Raw genomic sequence first — 20,178 nt, 5'->3', positions numbered from 1 at the left:
TATGCAGATGACACTCAGCTCTATCTCTCGTTTAAGTCCTCACCAGAGTTGGCTGTGGATACCATGTCCAAGTGCCTGGATTCCGTAAGTGAATGGATGGGAAGGAATAGGCTGAAACTGAACCCCGACAAGACCGAGGTGTTGCTCGTGGGGGACAAGAGAAGGTTGGGAGATATAAACCTGATGTTTAATGGGGTAAGATTACCCCTGAAAGACCAGGTCCGCAGCTTTGGGGTCATTCTTGACTCCCAGCTGTCTATGGAGGCTCAGGTCTCGGCAGTGAGCCGGGCAGCTTGGTATCAATTACATCTGATACAGAGGCTGCAACCCTACCTTCCTGTCCATCTGCTCCCACGGGTGATACATGCCCTGGTCTCCTCTCGCTTAGACTACTGTAATGTGCTCTACATGGGGTTACCCTTGAAAACGGTCCGGAAATTACAGCTGGTACAGAATGCGGCGGCGCGCTTGATTAAGAACAGCCGTCGCCGTGATCATATCACCCCAGTGTTAGTGGACCTACACTGGTTACCAGTTGTTTACCGGGCCCAATTCAAGGTGTTGGTATTGACCTTTAAAACCCTATACGGTTCCGGCCCAGTTTATCTGAAGGAACGCCTCCAGCATCACCAATTATGCCACCTGACAAGATCAGCCACACAAGACCTTCTCTCGGTCCCATCAGTTAAAACAGCTAGGCTGGTGCGGACCAGAGAGAGGGCATTTTCGATTGTGGCCCCCACCCTCTGGAACTCCCTTCCCTCTGATCTTCGCCACACCCCCTCCCTGACAGGTTTCCGCCGGGCCTTGAAGACCTGGCTATTCATGCAGGCCTATGGGGTCTCCGGGGATAGGTCAGTTTTTAATGTTGTTTAGTGCTGTTTAATTTTAATTATTATTTTTCTGGTTATATTGTATTTTATCATGATAATGTACGTCGCCTAGAGTGGCCGTTTATTCAGCCAGATAGGCAACTCACAAATAAAATTTTATTATTATTATTATATTATTACTCTGAAACCCCACACTACAGTAACATTGTTAAGACTCTGCAGGCAGGTCCTGAAGAGGAATTAGACACTTTATATGTTGCAGACACTTCCATCAAATGCTAAGTGATGCTTATTAAGATGTGAATGAAAGCAGTATTTTAAACTAATTTGGAAAGTTAACACAGTGGTAAAACAGATTTCCTGGCATTACAGATGCTTTCAGATGGATGTAGTCTCTCAGCTGAATAGTTTGCTTCTTTACTTAATGGTGGATAAAGTGTCATCCCTGCAGCTAATGCCAATAAAATTATAACTGTAAAAACAAATACTGAAGGGAAACTAAAGTTTCCAACAAATGTGCAGAATATCTGGCTTGAACTGTTATTACACTGAGCTGAACACAGACAACAAATTTGATGATAGTGAATTGATTTCTGTAGGGAATCTCCAGGAACGGCAGGAATCGTTAGAGACAAAACTGTCCTTGACAGACATTTAATAGTTTGATTACAGTTTAAACATAAGGATCACTAAGTCAAGGGAGTGAATATAGGGCTCCCACATCATCACTCTTTTACGAGGCACCATTCCACTCTGCAAATTCAGTTCTCCCACATCATTGCTGCCCACAACATACTGACACTTCCCGGACAGACAGAGGGCAGGGTGCAAAGACACACAAAATCATCTACTTCCTCTCCTTCTTTCAGTTCCTTCTTGTCAAAATGTTGTACCTTTTATTCCAGTAATATTCTCTCCCCAATGAAATGGGTGGTACTGAAACATAATCACATTGACAACAGTGACACAAAATAATTTTGTTTGACAGTTTAACTTTAGTATCTCCAATTCCCATCACTGACACAAATTTGGATGTGTGGTCTCCAGGCATATACTTTAAGAGAGCAAATACCTAACTTCCTTAGCACATTAGGCTGCATTCCTGACCCAATGAGTAAACCCCATTGAATTGAATGGAACTTACTTCTGAGTAGACATGGTTAGGATTGAGCTGTTAACTATTCATTTCCTCACCTATGAAAAGGAGTTGGAGATGTTAAATGGGTTAGGCTATCAAAATAAGTACCTGTACAAAACTGACACCTCTAACTTAAAGCATTTATTTATATGCACAGCCTGCTTCCATGGAATGCAAGCAAATATTCACCATTTTTTCAAAGGACAATAATTAGAGTTACCTGTTCTTTTAGGAAACACAGTTTGAATTCTACAGAAGTATAAAGAGGCAGGAAGGTCTGGGTCTTTATGCTAGAGATTCTGTGCAAACTCCCACCTGTTATCAAACTGTTTTCCCCAAAGGCAAGAAAATTGACATGTTATACTTGTGTGACCTTCTGGGGGTAGTACATTCACAGTCTTACTCGTTTTTTCTCATAAAATTGCATGTATTTTTGAAAATTTGGATAACAGTTCACATTAAAATGCTCACTGATGCTCAGAGCACAGCTATCAGTAAATGTTTCCATTTTTAAAAAACATTACATGTAGCATTTGTTAATCATTTTTCTGTTCTAAACATAAAAGCCCTGCTGGATCCACCATCCTGTTCTGACGGAAGTAAGAATGCTTTTATTGATTAAAATTAAATTCTACTTAAATAGTTTCTGTCTTAGTACTCAAGGTTGTTAGGCTAAATAACTACTTTTTAAAAGCTGGTATGATTATGAACTCTTCATATGCAGTTAAAGTTAAGGGCAAAGGCATGTATATATAAATATAAAATTAGGAAGAAAGGGAAGATTGTTAATGCTAGAAGAATTAAACTAGGAACTAAAGGATGGAGAAATGGGCTTCTCCACTGATAGTTCTGCTGTGTACTGACACCTCAGCTGTCCTGGGTCTCCCCTGAGGCAGCTACAGCTCCATTTCTGGGAAATGAATTAAAATAGATGCAGATAGTTTGCAGAAACCTGTGAATAGAGAAAGAAGTAATGCATTAAACAATTAGAAAAGGTTTCAAAAAACCACAGAGCCAGGATTGCCAACTTGTGAAGTGTAACACTTAATTAGAGCCAAAGCTCAATCCCAGTCAATCCTAGCCAGAACCTGTATTCAGTGCCAGAGTGTAACTGAAGAACAAATAAAAGGTGTCATTGAGCATGTGCAGATTTTCCTGATTAGGGAATGTGACTGCCAAGCAGGTTTCAGCTCCATCAACACTCTTTTGAGAAATAAGCCTGCATACACAAAGAAAAGTTAGATATAGGAGGGAATTTTAAGCAATTTAGTTCTCCAGTTAGGAATAAAGATAAAATATTAAAGGATGCATATCTTACCACCCTAAAGCCCATTTATGTAACTCTTTCTCTTGTGTAGCCATCAGATTATTAACTTGTTTTATTTATTTATTTATTTATTTATTTATTTATTTATTTATTTAAAGTTCCACAAAACAGAAAAGGCCTTAAGAATCTGTAGTCAGACCATTGGCCCATCCCATCCCAGCTGGGGACTGTCTACTTCAGGCCTGCAGGATCGCTTTTGTTTTTGGAGTTTTGTTTTGGCAGCCCAGGAGTTTGGTTCGAATCCAGTGGCAAGAATGAAGTGACCTGGCAATCCTTCCACGCGCAAGCCCACTTCAGCTTTCTTCGTGTCCGCAGTAATCATTTGATGGGTGGGTGAGAGTGGCGGTAGGAGTCATTTTGTTGTTGCCATCGTTCAACATGTGGCAGTCAGAAATCCCTGCCTTCCACCTAGCCGCGGTCTCCTGCACCGCCTGGCAGCGGCTCTCCACCAGCCCACCCTGGGAGTGCCAAGGCCTGGGCTTGGAACCTCCCGCGTGTCAAGCAACAGCTGCGCAGCCCCTGAGTCACCCTTCTCCAGCCATAGTAATATGACAACCCCATAAACGCGTCTCTTCCCGAAGAGGAAGCGGGCCCGGGTTGGGCATTGCTTTATTTCCTGCCCGTCCCTCCCCCTTCCTCCTCCCCGCCGCCCGCCCTCTTCCCCTCCCCGCACGCACTTCGGCTCAGTCCGCAAGCGTTCCCTCAGTCGCCCGGGAAGGCTCCGCTGCTGTCAGCGCCTGGGTTGCACGGGAGGCAGGTAAGCGAGGACGGGGAGCCTGGCGCTGGGCCAAAGCGGGCGGGGCCGGCTGCAGCGGGCGCCCTTCCCAGCTTGGGGTCGATACTTTCGGGCCAGTGAAGCTCTCCTTACATACCAAAGGAAGCCAGCCGGGGAGAGCGCGAGGGTGAGGCTTGGAAAACTGCCCGGGGCTCCTAAGAAGGCACTGGCTGGGGACGCGATCGTCCTATCCTGCAAGAAGAGAACGCAGAGCTGGGCACAGCTGGGGCAGCTCAGGCTGTCCCTCAAACACAGGAGGGGTGCTCCAGAGGATGCTGCTGGGATGCAGCCTCTCGGATTGGGGGCTGCTTCCTTGACACCCCTAAAGATATTCCTACCAGAGGCAACATAAGAACATAAGAAGAGCCTGCTGGATCAGGCCAGTGGCCCATCTAGTCCAGCATCCTGTTCTCACAGTGGCCAACCAGGTGCCTGGGGGAAGCCCGCAAGCAGGACCCGAGTGCAAGAACACTCTCCCCTCCTGGGGCTTCCGGCAACTGGTTTTCAGAAGCATGCTGCCTCTGCCTAGGGTGGCACAGCACAGCCATCACGGCTAGTAGCCATTGATAGCCCTGTCCTCCATGAATTTGTCTAATCTTCTTTTAAAGCCGTCCAAGCTGGTGGCCATTACTGCATCTTGTGGGAGCAAATTCCATAGTTTAACTATGCGCTGAGTAAAGAAGTACTTCCTTTTGTCTGTCCTGAATCTTCCAACATTCAGCTTCTTTGAATGTCCACGAGTTCTAGTATTATGAGAGAGGGAGAAGAACTTTTCTCTATCCACTTTCTCAATGCCATGCATAATTTTATACACTTCTATCATGTCTCCTCTGACCCGCCTTTTCTCTAAACTAAAAAGCCCCAAATGCTGCAACCTTTCCTCGTAAGGGAGTCGCTCCATCCCCTTGATCATTCTGATTGCCCTCTTCTGAACCTTTTCCAACTCTATAATATCCTTTTTGAGATGAGGCGACCAGAACTGTACACAGTATTCCAAATGCGGCCGCACCATAGATTTATACAATGGCATTATGATATTGGCTGTTTTATTTTCAATACCTTTCCTAATTATCACTAGCATGGAATTTGCCTTTTTCACAGCTGCCGCACACTGGGTCGACATTTTCATTGTGCTGTCCACTACAACCCCGAGGTCTCTCTCCTGGTCGGTCACTGCCAGTTCAGACCCCATGAGCGTATATGTGAAATTCAGATTTTTTGCTCCAATATGCATAATTTTACACTTGTTTTTATTGAATTGCATTTGCCATTTTTCCGCCCATTCACTCAGTTTGGAGAGATCTTTTTGGAGCTCTTCACAATCCCTTTTTGTTTTAACAACCCTGAACAATTTAGTGTCGTCAGCAAACTTGGCCACTTCACTGCTCACTCCTAATTCTAGGTCATTAATCCACAAGAGGCCCTCTCCTCTTATTCCATGACTGCTAAGCTTCCTCAGAAGTCTTTGGTGAGGTACCTTGTCAAACGCTTTTTGAAAATCTAAGTACACTATGTCCACTGGATCATCTCTATCTATATGCTTGTTGACACTCTCAAAGAATTCTAATAGGTTACTGAGACAGGACTTTCCCTTGCAGAAGCCATGCTGGCTCTGCTTCAGCAAGGCTTGTTCTTCTATGTGCTTAGTTAATCTAGCTTTAATAATACTTTCTACCAGTTTTCCAGGGACAGAAGTTAAGCTAACTGGCCTGTAATTTCCGGGATCCCCTCTGGATCCCTTTTTGAAGATTGGCGTTACATTTGCCACTTTCCAGTCCTCAGGCACGGAGGAGGACCCGAGGGACAAGTTACACATTTTAGTTTGCAGACCAGCAATTTCACATTTGAGTTCCTTGAGAACTCTCGGGTGGATGCCCTCTGGGCCCGGTGATTTGTCAGTTTTTATATTGTCCATTAAGCCTAGAACTTTCTCTCTCGTAACTCTCGCAACCCAGCCTTGCAGCTGGGGTAGGGGCACAATTGTCAAGTATTGTGGGGGGGGGGGTATCTGAAGCGGTGGCCAAGGAACCTTAGAATAAATTTCTGCACCAACTTACCTGGTGAAGCTTTTCCTAGCATGGAGATAAAAGAATGGGAAAAGCTTCCCTTTTGAGCATCAGGCAATAATTCAATCTCAACAGGATATCAACAGAGGACCCTACAGCACCCACAACACTCATTTGTGCATGCATTGCATTCCTGGACTATATAAATTCTGGTTAATAATCCAGTGGTGTCATAATAAACAAAAAAGGTCAGAGTTCTTTGACAGAGAAGGAGGAAGTAATCACTCAGGGTTTTCACAAGAAATATGCAGAACAGAGAATTCACTGGTCCATTGCCCTGCACTCCTCTGTTTCACAACTACTTGTTAGCAACACTCTTCATTCCCTACGGCAAGACATTATGAATTCCGAAACGAATGCCATTCAGGTTTACCAGACTATTGTGCAACATTTAAGACCAATGTTGGTCCAGAAAAAACGAATGTTGTCTTTTAGACAACCAGGAAACGGATGGTTTGATCAGGAGTGTAGGATAGCCAGGAGAGTGCTGATGAACTATTCACGTTCAGCTGTTAGAGACACTGTAACTTACTCGCATGATTACCTAGTCCATTTGAGGTCTTCATATAAGTTACTTTTGAAACAAAAAAAATAATTATACGCTAGACTCCAATGGCAACAGCTAGATCTAGCCGTAATGGAGAGGAATGAGAGCCAATTTTGGAACCTTGTCTCTAAGGGCATGGGTACTCCCAGACCTTTAATTATTGGACAAATACCTTCAATTGCCTGGCATTCCCATTTCAGTAAGCTATACATGACCTCCCCCGCTAATAACCCTCCTCCCATTGAGAAAACAAGCATGCCTCAATGGTCACCAGTTACTGTATTACAAATAAAATCCCTCATATCAGCCCTTAGATCAGGCAAAGCTTCAGGAGAAGATATGCTGCCTCCAGAAATTTATAAAACCTTTCCTGACTGGTGGGCCCCTATTTTGGCAAAGTTGTTTAATCAAATCAATAGCTCGGGCATCTTCCCCGAGGGTTGGAAGCAGAGCATAGTCTTCCCTGTTTATAAAAAGGGTGATAAGCAGGATCCAAATAATTATTGCCCCATTAGCCTCCTGGATATTTGCTCTAAGCTCTATAGTAAATATCTTCTGTTAAAAGTAGAGGACTGGGAATCCTCTAACCAGGTTATTCACCCCGAACAGGCTGGATTTAGGAAAGGAATAGGGACTATTGATCACTGCCTGACCCTCCTTTTTTTAGCCAAACAGTGTATGGCAGGTCCCACCAAGCGTTTATATGCTGCCTTTGTCGAGCTGGCAGCTGCGTTTGACTCCATTGACAGGAACTTAATGTGGACTAAGTTGGCAAATACCAACATTGACAAACGTCTATTGTTCCTGATTAGAGAACTGCACACAAATACCTCGGCACGAGTAAGAGTGGGGATATCTGGTTCCCTAACTGATTCCATTGTTATAATTAAAGGGGTAAAGCAGGGGTGCCTTTTGGCCCCAATACTCTTTAACCTCTATATAAATGACATAGTCCCTTATCTATCTGGGCCGGAGTTTTTTCCACCTTCAATTGGAACTAGGAAAATATCCATTTTACTATACGTGGATGATATGATACTATTATCTATCACTCGCAATGGTCTAAGGAGGCTACTGTTGAAACTTAGTGATTACTGTGCTAAAGAAAAGTTGACGATCAATTACGAGAAAACAAAGGTGATGATATTTGGCAAAAGGCACACTAATTTCACATGGAGAATTGAAGGACATCAAATTGAACAATGCCGTGAATTTAAATACCTGGGAGTATACTTCTCCGAAAATCTTTCATGGAAAAAGCATGTGGATATGACTATAGCTTCTGCATTAAAAACAATTGGAGCTATACTAAAATTTTATCGCACAGTAGGTGGCAATTTAATTGCCCCTGCCTTAAAAATTTTTCAGACTAAGGTTCTTCCGCAGATCTTATATGGTGCGGCAGTCTGGGGGTGGGAAGAAAAACAGCTAAAAAGGCTCGAGTCTCTTCAAAATAGTTTCCTGAAAAGGTTACTGTTCTTACCTCATGGTACCCCAGCCGCCCTGCTTCGAGCAGAGACCGGTCTGCCCTCAGTTGGAGCTCGTGTTCACTACGCTTTGATTAATTATTGGAACATCTCCAAAGTAGCCCCAGCCAAGTCACTACTCAAATTGTGCCTTGAGCAAGAACCAAAAGTTAAATACTGGGCCTCAAGAGTCAATAGTCTTTATCATCTATATCACATCCAGAGACAGGTACCGTTTACCATAAACACCAGATTAAAGTTTAGAGGTGAAATTTATCAGCACAGTGCCATTTTAGACAGGCAGGTCATTCATGTTTCTAAATTCTCCAAATGGTATAAGCTCTATAAAGGTGACCATCATAGAGCTTCATACCTGACCCAGCCTTTAAATCTAAAACTTAGGCAAGCATTTACAGCGCTTCGTTTCCAAACTATCCCGAACGCTGTGCTGGATGGTCGTTACACACAGACCCCTTGGTCCCAGCGTCTTTGCATATGTGGTGTCTCGGAGGTTGAAGATCTGCCTCATTATCTACTGTTCTGCCCTTTATACTCCTGTCCCCAAGCAAAATACCAATTGTTTGTTGGCCCGTTTGTGCCTGGACCAGATTCTCCAAACCATCTCTTATCTTACGTCTGATTTAGACATTTTCGTAACATATAGGGTTGCCCTTTTTGCATTCACAGCCCGAAAGCTATGTACGAAATACATCTCCGATCATGCGATAAACTGTCAGGGGGATGCCCTATGGTAACAGTCTGTAAGTGTTAACAGGGTTTTAATCAGTTAATAGTGGGCCTTTAGCTGGGAAGCACAACAGTCTGTTGTGACTTTCAGGTTTTAGTTGGTATGCATCCAACGATTGAATTTTAATTTAATTTTAACTGTAACTTGTGTACTGAAATGCTGCATGTGTTATCTGTTGTGCGATGGCCTATGGCTAAGCAATAAAGTTATACATACATATACATACACAAGAAATATGCATCAGCCACATTTTCCTTGACTCCCTTTATGGCAGCCTTCAGCAAACCTACAACTCCCACAGTCCAAAACATCTGGAGGGCACCAGTTTGGTGAAGGCTGCTTTATGCCCACATGGCCCTCTGGATTAAAAATGATTTCTCAAAAGTTTTATGTTGAAGATAGACTGATGAGTATCAACCAATGCACACTGATTACACAAGACACCAGTTGTTTGGGAAAACCCTGACTTGTGGTATCTCTCAAACCATTTTGTAATCAGAAATTCTTCATGATCTGTGCAGAGACTGGTCTGCAGTTTCCTTTTGGGACCAACATTGCCCACAGTACAGGAAACCACAAGAAAACTTGGCATGCAAACCAGACTTCTGGCCTTAGAAATGCTGGTTAAATGTGGGTACCAGCCTTGGGAATTCCTGCTGTTTTCCAACTGATCTGATTTACAGTACAACCATATACTTGTCTATTCAGAAGTAAGTCTCATTGAGTTCAATGGAGCTTACTCCTGGGTAAGTGTGTATAGGATTGCAGCCTTAGCCTCATTATGATTAAATAGTTGGGAGTCTAGAACCTTGGATATAGTCTAAAAGCATTCCAGAGGGTAGCTATGTTAGTCTGTTGCACCCAAACCAACGAAGGACCTCATCAGATGCCCGAGGTGGCGTACTTGCAACTCAGAATTACATTTCATACATCTGATAAAGCAAACTGTAGTCCACAAAAGTGTATGCCTAAAAATACTGATTTCCCCATAATGAAATAACTAGAAGCAACCAGAAATGGTCTAACCCACGACCCAAGCTAGGTTCTTCCATATTCCAAGTGCCACCAAGAGAAAGCAGATGTGAACAACAAGCAGCACACATCTTGGGTTGCAAACTATTTTTTCCAGTAAGGGAAAAAAATTATTCTGATATATACTTTCCCCATCCTTTTACCTTCATGCCTTCACCAGGTAAATTTCTGCATGTCAGACTGTTGTTCAAGGCCAAGGATGCAGGGCTAGAAAAGAGATGGCAACCTTGTCCAGCATAGCAACCACTAACACTGACAAATTGGAAAGCTTCCAGATAAATGCATGATGCCTGGGCCTCAATTTGGTAGCATTTTCAAAATACTGGTTTAATACTGGATTCTGGGCATGAAGCAAGCCACACTTCTCTAACCACAGGGAAAGGAAGGAAGGCTGAGAGGGGGACATGTGAGGCTTTGGCAGCCTTTAAGCATGCCAGCTCCTGAAGAGCAGCCCCATTGCCTCTATTCATTACCCAGCTGAGGCAAAGTCTCTGAGAGAGAAGTCAGTAACACAAAGCTGACTTGCATCAATATGGGTCACAATAATCTGCAATCACAGCATTTCAGCCGCTGGAATTCACTGGAAAAAGATTATGGACTTTCCCCTGTGCCAGTTGTGCTAACTGCTCTGTTGCCAAGGGAAGGGACTGTGGGAGCTCTGCTGGGATGGGAGAAGCTGAGGGAGCAATGGTCACTAGATATACGGGAAGTCTAGAGCCCTGAAAGTGGACATTATAAGAATCTGTCAATCTTTTCTGCTGAGTTGTAAAGAGCCAGCTTTTCAGGCATGCTGGCTTCTTTCTCAAAGAGCCTCAAAGAGGCACGTTCATGGGCACTGCAATATGGACCTTTACTAAAGTTTTACTTGTTACAGGATGTACCATTTGCAGCCCTCGAAAAATCCTTCCATTGGTCAATGGCCAATTGGCTAATTCCATGCCATACAGTCTCCCTGCCTGTTCTGCCACACAACATTGTTGAGCACCTGAGACTGGAGCAAAGAAGCTCCCTACACCTTGGGCCATGCTAGATAGATCCAGTATCATTCTAAGGTTACCTTTTTCCTTCCTCCCACCCCCTCCTAGAGAGCAAAGATGGATGACAATGTAGTTCACATGTATCCACTGCACATTGGAGATGACGGGACCCTCTTTTTTGAAGGTAACTCTTGGCTGGCTTGTTTTTATGAGTGTTGGATTTTGTGCAAAGGTGCAGGTAGGGCCAAAGGCCAGGGCCCCACAGATCAGCCCCCCCCACCCTGGCTACCAAATGACTACCCAGAGATTGGCAGATGGAAGCAGCAGCAAACAGGCCTGACATCAGCACCTGGGCCTGATACTAGCCACCACAGCATTCTTTTTTCGTGGGGTTTTTCTTTAAAAAAAAACACCCAACATATTTTATAGATGGGGGCTGGCTGAGGATGTGCATTGTTTTAATGTTCATTTTATTATAATATTTTCTACAACAAAATGGTGCTTATTCCCAAATGTGTTTAGCATCAGGGCAGTAGCAGAAAGTTCAATTTTATTCCTGCAGCCATGATGGTGCTATGATTTAAGTGAGTTTAAAATGTAGAACTGCACATGTGCAGAGTATTTCTATTAATTATTACCATCACCCTCATCTCATTAGGTTGGCAAACTGTTTTTCAATAATTTTTTTTATCTAACATGTCAGGAACGTAGAAACAGTTGTAAAGCACACAATGTCTGGATAGGGGTGGGGAGAGAAGAGAAATGTTAATTGCATGTTTCATGACTGAAGTAATACACATAGCTGTCAAAAGAGATATATATGTGTATGCATGCATAAGACCGTTAAGTCCAGGGTCCAAAATTATTATTTCATTAATTAATTAGTATCCTGCCCTTCCTCCCAGCAGGAGCCCAGGGCGGCAAACAAAGCACTAAAACACTTTAGCTGCACCACTGACTGTGTGCCTCCTGCTTCACCCCATCATTTTGGCAGGGCTATGCAGGATGGCACCAAACTGCTGCTGCTCCCATACACTGAGGGCAGGAACCACCCCTCAACACACCAGAGCAGTGGTTCTTAACCTTTTCCACTGCCAGCACCCCTTGGATTTCCAAAATATGATCTCGCACCCCCTGAAAAAATACCATTCATTTTTTATTTTAATTTAATTTAATTTTAATGTGTGTTTTAGCCTAACTTAGCTAAGATAAATGAATTTTTAAAATCTCTTGAACAATGCCTCACACCCCTAGAAAAAGTGTCTCGCACCCCCGGGGGTGCGTGCACCCCAGGTTAAGAACCACTGCACTAGAGGGATAGGATAAAAAGCTAGAGTGGACGTGTGGACACCTTGGGTGATATCTAAGTCATTAGTCATGGCTACTTACGTCAATGATTTTAACTGATCCACTCTGAGTATGACTTACGGATCTCACCTCTTGACTGCTAGAAATTTTCTGCCAACACAAGTTTAGAAGCTGAGCAAATAATGTGTTCAAACACCTGAGGCTGAGCCTCTCCATCACGAAGGCTGGTGCCTAGGAATGTGAAATATTTTTTTCTTGCTCTGCCATGGCTGCAGCTGGCCAATCCAAATAATGGCTTGCCCCGTGGTGCCATTTGGGGCAGAAGTCCAGGGCCCCACTCAGCAGCAGGCGAGTCCCCACATGCAACAAGGCTAGCCTTCCATGTTTTAGAGTCAGTGAGGTAATGCACATTGCCTTCTGACAAGAAGTGGGCTTCAGACGATTGCAGCCAGAGGACAACATTACCAAACTGCACCACTAGGCTTAAACACTCTTACCTTTGAGTTGGATTGGGGCCCAGTCTCTCCAAAAAAAGCATGATAAGGATAGGATAATATTTGAATAAAAATGTATGATATGAGCTGAGATTCTTGAAAGAATGGAGGGCAACATCTACATAACAATACAGTGAAAGAGGCAAAATAAAAGATTGCTTGCCACTGTAGATGAGTGATTAAGTTGTTCTCCATGGCTTATGGGTACTATTTCTGTTGCTTCTATCTGCACTTAGAAGACGATCTTCAGCTCAGTAGTAGAGCTCACCTTTGTCATGGTGAAGTGCAAAGTTAAATATCTGGCACCTCCAATTAAAAGATTTCAGGTAGCCCAGCTGCCAATTTCTGCCAGTCAAACTAGACATCAGTGGGCTCGATAGTCCAAATGGTCTGATGCAGCAAAGCAGGGTACAGAAAAGAGACACTACGGGGCAGTGCTTTGGAATTAGGAAGTTGTATTCCCCCATGTCCAAACCTTTGATCTTCCCCCACCTCTTAGGATCCTGAAGGCCCAGAAAAAAATTTTTAAATGAAAGCTCATGTGGAAGAAATCAGTTTCTGTTGCTGGCACAGTTTCAATGCAATTTCTATGACCTTCGAAATTCTAAACCGGGGTCATCAGCATGGCCTTCCCTAGGACACACAGGACCCCCCTCCCTCTACCAAAATTAGGCTTGAAATAAGTATTCTATTATAGCCAACAGAATAGGCTGCAGTGTAGGTTGGTGCATATGGTACCATTTCTCTGGTTTGCAAATAAGCCCTAGGGCCACAAAAGATTAGCAACCAGTACTGTAGTAGCAAATTCAGAAGTGCAGGGTCCCTTCATGATAGTCACAGCCATACCTCTCCTCCCTTTTTGCTGCTGGGTTGAGAATGAGATCCTTGTTAATGCTTTCACCCACCACAACAGACATCGCTAGGGGCCAATCAGCATGAAAGGGGAGAGTATTAGCTACTGAAAAGAGTCTTCTCTGTGGCCAACTCACCTCCTTTCACTCTGACTGGCTCCAATCAGCAGGAAAGGACAAGGAAGCATGTTAGAAGACTCTTCTCAGTGGCCAACACCCTCCCCTTTAATGCTGATTGGATGGTAGGATGCTGGAGACATAGGGACCCTGCTAGGGCCCTAGTCCCCCAAACGTAAGGGGTCTAAGACCACCCAAAACCCTAGACAACTACACTCCTGTTGGCAACCCCTGTCCTAAACCAAATGGCAATAAGGAAGGAGAGTGGAAGAAGTTAATTCCACTTTATTCTGGGGATAGAATAAATCTAGGTAGCAAATAATAACTTCTCTGGATGCACTCTAACACTTTTTTTCCCTGTTCTCTCCCACTCTCTGCATGGTTGCCCGGAACAGAGGATCAAGGTAGGTATCAACATGTATCTGCTATAAACTACTGTGCCTTAACTGATTTCCAGTCTCAACAAATAGAGCTGTGCCAAATTTTTATAGTGTTAAGTTTTTGTATGAAGAATTGCAGTTTCATGGGGTAGTATTTTTTTGTCAAAACTAATCAAATTTTGTGGAAAATCAATATTAGGCTATTTTTCCACTATCAACGTTGGTGTCTAGCTCCAACAATGTATTAATATGATAATATAGTTCCACATGCACAGTGGAATATCACACAGCAAACGTTACAGTGGTGTAGTGCAATACATGATATGAGGTCACCAAACTTTCAGTAAATATATAAATTTATGCTTTGATTTGGATTCCTGCCTTGAGCAGGGGGTTGGACTCTATGGCCTTACAGCTGCCTTCCTATGTTACTATTCTTTGATGCTATGAAACCACAAGCTAGGTCAGCCCAGCCCATCAGAATTATATACCAATCCTAGATATAACTGCGTACAGTTCTGTATAACCCAATACAGATGAAAGAAAACCAAAAAAATTCAAGATGCAGTGTTGAAAAATTGTCAAAAGAGAGGAGACATTGATTCAGTTCATAATAATCTCAAAACTATCTCAAACACTATGATTACACTGAGAACAAATATTGTACCTTAGAAATACTCTGCTTGCTCACTCAGCTTTGGCACTTCAGTTGTGGCGTATGACGTCAGTTCCCCTTACTTCTGCATGGGGAAACTGTGGTTTAATCTCCATTTAAAAACCAGGATATGGAACCAGTATTAGGGCCTGGTTTCATATCCTTTCTGGTTAGAAGCAAAAATGACAGAGTTTCCCTGTTCAGGGGTAATGGGGAACTGTGGCTTAAACCTCAGAAATGTTTTAGCAAGAGAAGGGTAGAGGAAGAAGCACAATGCTTGTACTCAGTGTACTAAAACATGGTTTATTAGATCAATAACATTAGGATGGGGCAAAATCAAGGCCTGCTACATTAATTTATAGGTGAACCTGCCTGAATAAAAGTTTATTGTACAGCTCATAATGGGATCCAAAGATTAGAAAATGGTGCTATTTTAAAGCACCTGTGCACTCATTTGTGTGTGTGCACATGGGTGCAGTTACTTTCTGGAACAGAAGATCTATAGCTCTTTTCCTTTCTTCCTTCTGACTCTACATCTAACATATCTGTTTAAAGGTTTAGAAGCTGACAGCTGGAGACATGCAAAATCTGGGAAAGCTCAAATCTTCCGAAACAGAGAGAATCACGTGCTCATCGTGAGACCAGAGGATCAAGCAGATGCCATGGCAGTATTTGAGTCAATGACAGACCTAGAAGTGCGGAATGGTACAATAATAGTTCCCCGAAGTCCGAACAGATACCACCTGTCCCATCTTACTTTTCCTCACATTTCATGTATTTGGGAAAGATCTTTGGAACAAGATAAATCAACTTTTTTAAAAGTACAGGGACGTATAGTTAAGCAGTTCATCAGGAAATACATTTGAAAGTACAAGAGCAGTTCAGTAATGGAACAAGCTGCTCAAGTTGTGAAACCACTTTCTTGCCGATTTTCAAGACAGCCTGTGTTAAGGCAGGAAATACATCTGGAGCAAGGGTCTCATGAACTCTATCTTTATCTGGCAAAGAGATAATTAAAAATCACTCAGAATTTTTGAAGGCACACTGAGCTGTCCTTCAGATGCAAGTGATCATAGTTCTGCCACCATGCCCCCCTTTGTTTTGGGGATCACAAGTAAAAGAGTGCTACTGTGCTGATGTGCTGCTTGTGGGTTTCCCACTAGAGTATCTGGTTGGCCACTGTGAGAACAGAGTGCTGGAGTTAGATGGGCCTTTGATCTGATCTAGCAGGACATTTCTTATGTTCAAATTCAAAACTAAAAAGGGTCATATATCAGGCTTTTTAAAAGTCAGCTGTACGCAGACATCTGGTCAGCCCTCAATTCCACCTGAATCAGTTTGCCTTAAGCAAGAGACCAGTGCTTGCTTTGCAGAAGTGTTAAATACATGCCCTAACCTCCAGTACAAACAAGACAGAGGTCATCACCTAATCACAGAAATACTCTTAAGTCAAATGCCTTTTGAATCCCTGATGCAACATGACATACTTTTTGAGGTTTCTTAGTGTAAAAATTCAGAAGGCATGAACACCAACATACATTGAAGGGGGAGCTGTGTCCCGTTAATCAAAGGGAGGGATGAGTAATGAGGACGACAATCAGCAACAAATCTCAAAGAAGCAGAACAATTATAGAAGCCAAGTTCTAAGTTTTGTTAGCTACTGCTAGATACTTTTTTTTAAAAAAAGGTTCCTGGTTGTCTTTTGTATGCAGAATCTGGAATCTCATTCAATGTACACATGTACAAAGATACTAACCTGAGAGGACTGCCAGTGGCCTTCAGCACACAGTGGAAAGGCAAAACTTATATCATGAAAATCGAAAAAGGTGGCAAAATGAGGGTGGTATTTAAGGTAAGCCGCTGCTAATTGCCATAAACACTGTATTTTAAGTGCTGTATCTTTAGTGTTATATTCTTGTTGACTATCTAGCAGGGAATTCCACAAGTGGATGAGGAATTTGTTTAGTCACTTTTTACAGTGGACTGGCCCAATTCAACAGTCCATAACACAGATCCTGACTGGATTATGCATTCCTCCAGATTTTGTAATGCAGTTTCGGTGCACAAAAAGTGAGCACCCAAATATGTATTTATGGTTAAAATTCATGTTTTACAGGAAACTGCACTGAAAAAAATGAAATACTTATTTGGGGAAAATGCACACAATAATGCATACAATTTAAATGCAAACTTTCCATGTATTCTATCAAAACATCTATACACAACAGAATGGAGTGGACTTATGAATGAATGCCAGTGTAAATGAAATGGAACAGACTTTAGACAAGCTGAATAAAATATTTTAAATAGATTAAATACTATCAGGTAGCTCCAACTGTCTCAATGTGTGGACTCATTTAAACACACAGGTTGGTTCAGAGGTAACCCTAAACCAGTTTGTCCAAACAGTAGTTTGCAAACTAGCAAGTTTCAGATCCTTGCTTAGTGGCCCCTCTTAAACCATGGTTAGTTAGATGGTACCAGTTCAGATATCACAACAAACCATGGTTTGGCATTACAACAGAACCATTTCACTGTGCACAGTCACAGATGTAGTATGCAGCAATGCTAGTGATGAGGGCTAAGGCTTCACCTCTGATAAGCCACTGTCATGATCATGAGAATGAGAAATATTGCATTTTCCATGCCAGTACGTGTGAAATATTAAGGGATTCCCAGGACTGCTTGCATGGACAGGAATATACTGCTTGAGTCTACTCTCCAACAAGGGGCTTACATGACAGACAGGCAGATTTAAGTCAAACACTATGAAGCCTTCCTAACCTTTAGATAAACAGGTTGCTTAGTATGGGATCTCTCTGGGCTGCTTTCAGAAGTGGGCACTCTTGTGACCCAGGTGGTCATGCTTGGTGGCTGGCTCAAGGCTTTGCTTCAGACTCCATTTCTAGGTTTCTGGCATTTCCTTTTAAGATAGATCAAGTATGTATTCTCTTCATTTCAGGAAGGAGAAGTCCCAGATGCCATCGAAGGAGAAACCAGTGACATGATCTTCTTCAAAATACCATTTTCCAGATCCGACACACAATGCTACATGTTTGAGTCAACACTGGAGCGAGGTTACTTTCTTGCCTTTGAGAGAAACCAGAGCAGCAGTGCCACACGACTGATCATAAAGAGAACGGAGCTAATCGACGAGTCCACAAAGCTATATCCTTCCCCGTTCCCAGAATAAAAGAAACATAAGTAAAAAATAAATCTGGATACAAAGAGTAAGACAAATAATACAGAATACCGAAATGTAAAACACCACATGCCTACGTGAAAATGGCCCTTAACTAATAAATGAATCTTGAAACAACCACAATGCACACTATAAAACTCCATTGGAAAAACACAATGTAAATGCAAGGTAAATACTTAAAGGATTGTAGAATTTATGGTATAAAGAAAAATATGGTTATAAACACTAATCCTAAGTGTTTGTTTCAGGACTGGATTCTAGAAGTAATTTGAGTTAATGAAAATTGTTGTACTGAGTATTTTGAAATAAGGCTTATTATTCAGGGCCCCTGAGAAAAGAGTGTAATGACACACTGAAGGAAATGCTGTCTAATAAGATATAAATCCTGTATGCGACCTGCGTTTACGGATTATGAGATGAAATTGTTGGCTGACTTGCAGGCTTGCCTGGTGGTTAACAAACTAATTAGAGAAGTCACACTGTAGTAAACCCTTGTCTATCATAGCATAAGGTCAATTGTTTTCTTTGAAGCTTTTGAAATGCATGTTGATTAGACTGTAAATTGCAGGGGTCATCAGACTATAATTATCCAGGGACTCCTTTGCGATTCAGGTTCAAGGCAGAGACAAAGGATCACTCCCCAGGTAAAGGTTGGTAAGGACTGCTTGAGAGAGAATTGGATCATTAAACTACATTCATTTTATTGTACTTTTTGCTCCATTGGTGAAATTTGCTGGTTTGCTAGTTTTCCTATGCTTTGTTCCCCTTGGAAATATTTCTTTTATCATTTTAGTAAACTTTTTAACTTTGTTTCCTAACTTTATAACTTTGTTTCATAAAAACCTTACAGTCTCCATTTATACACCACCCAAGTCTAAAAGCCAGGTCACACACTACTTTATTATTGGGGAGACACAACTGATGTTTTTACATTGTTTGTGAAAGGCAGGGTAAAACAACTTTTTCACCTGGTGGCAGCAAGAGGACTTTCAGGAAAGGTGAGCAAGCAGAGGGGGACACTCTGACTTTGCCAGGAACTCCCTTCCCCACATGGCACAGGACCCAGGGTGCAGCTGGGCATGTAACTCTTAAGGTTTCTGTACCTTTGCACCATATTAAGTCTCCCCCCTTCATGTGTTCCAGTGATTCCAAAACGCTCTTTTTTCCTGCCCATGATTAACCAATATAGATATATAAGCCACTATTTAGCAAATCAAAACCATCTAAGTCAGAACCATCCAAGGTTTCAAATATGGGCCTTTCCCAACCTATACGCTCAGAATCCTTTTACTGGAAATTGAACCTAGAACTTTTTCAGTGTGCTCTAATGCTGTCTCCAATGCAAGTCCACTACACAAATCCTAAAGGTAGAAAAGATGGTAAAATAGTTACATCATTCAGTACAGGAATTATTCACATACAGAACTTTCAGGTTCTTGAAGCTGTTACAAAGTGTTTCTGCATTGTAAACATAAGATATACTCCCAATGACTCATTTATTACCAGATCCTTGAACATCCTTGAACAATGAGAGCAAGAGAGAGAGAGCGACACTTTCACATCACACACAGGCAAGGAAACAAAACAGCTTTGTAACAGGATTCATCAAATTTGGAAGAGGCTCTGTCTTATGACTAAAAACAATTCCAGTCACTTGAAAACAAGATGCCAAGCCCCCGCCCTTACACAGCAAGTTTCAACATCTGCTGCAAAAGAAAAACATTTATGCAACAAAAGCTACCACTTCAACAAAATCAAACATCCACAATGGATTTTCTTCTTGAGAAATATCAGCCCTGTGAAGGTGACTAACCAGGGAAATCTTGTGCAGTTATAAATCAATAGATGCCACGAAAACCTCAGCAAATACAGTGGATCAATTTTGAAGTTAACCTGTTATAAAAAAAACTTTGATGTGAATCACTGTTTCTGTTTGAAATAGTTTATTATGTTTTTAAAAGTGTGTTCTTCTACCCTGCTGTTATAACCGAACACAGCTATTTTAAAACTCATCCAAACTCTTGCACATCTTGAAAGCCTCTAAAGCAGCCTTCACCAAGTTGGTGCCCTTCAGATGTTTTGGACTACAACTCCCACCAGCCACAGCCTGCACACCTGTAGCAGATGGATGTTGTAGCCCAAAACACCTGGACGATATCTACTAACTTTACAAAGGCTACTCTAAGGATTCCATTTCATGCACAAACAACACAAAGAAAAAGGATAACGGTGATAAGCTCTAGCCCAAATGCAGGACAGGAA

General features: G+C 42.3%; 2 protein-coding genes across 2 annotated transcripts in view; one reads left to right on the top strand and one right to left on the bottom strand.

Annotated features, from left to right (window-relative positions):
• Window positions 1-20,178, bottom strand: part of BCO2 (beta-carotene oxygenase 2) — a 62,880-nt gene that overhangs the window by 30,044 nt on the left and 12,658 nt on the right. The window lies entirely within an intron of this gene.
• On the top strand, window positions 3,927-18,742 carry LOC133368732 (interleukin-18-like). The gene is made up of 5 exons (XM_061593348.1): window positions 3,927-4,055; window positions 11,018-11,300; window positions 15,270-15,419; window positions 16,427-16,566; window positions 17,677-18,742. Exons 2-5 carry the CDS (start codon window positions 11,027-11,029, stop codon window positions 17,905-17,907), a joined length of 795 nt encoding a protein of 264 aa, XP_061449332.1. The 5' UTR covers window positions 3,927-4,055; window positions 11,018-11,026; the 3' UTR covers window positions 17,908-18,742.

Source organism: Rhineura floridana, chromosome 12 (genome assembly GCF_030035675.1).
Source record: "Rhineura floridana isolate rRhiFlo1 chromosome 12, rRhiFlo1.hap2, whole genome shotgun sequence".
Lineage (NCBI taxonomy): Eukaryota > Metazoa > Chordata > Lepidosauria > Squamata > Rhineuridae > Rhineura > Rhineura floridana.
The sequence above is the reverse complement of the archived record's forward strand: the minus strand, read 5'-3'. Positions and strand labels throughout refer to the sequence as shown.

Coding starts and splice junctions, on each gene's coding strand:
- LOC133368732 (XM_061593348.1), top strand. CDS start 11,027: ATGGATGACAATGTAGTTCACATGTATCCACTGCACATTGGAGATGAC. Junction 15,420..16,426: donor AGACCTAGAAGTGCGGAATG/GTACAATAATAG, acceptor TTTTGTATGCAG/AATCTGGAATCTCATTCAAT. Junction 16,567..17,676: donor AAATGAGGGTGGTATTTAAG/GTAAGCCGCTGC, acceptor TCTTCATTTCAG/GAAGGAGAAGTCCCAGATGC.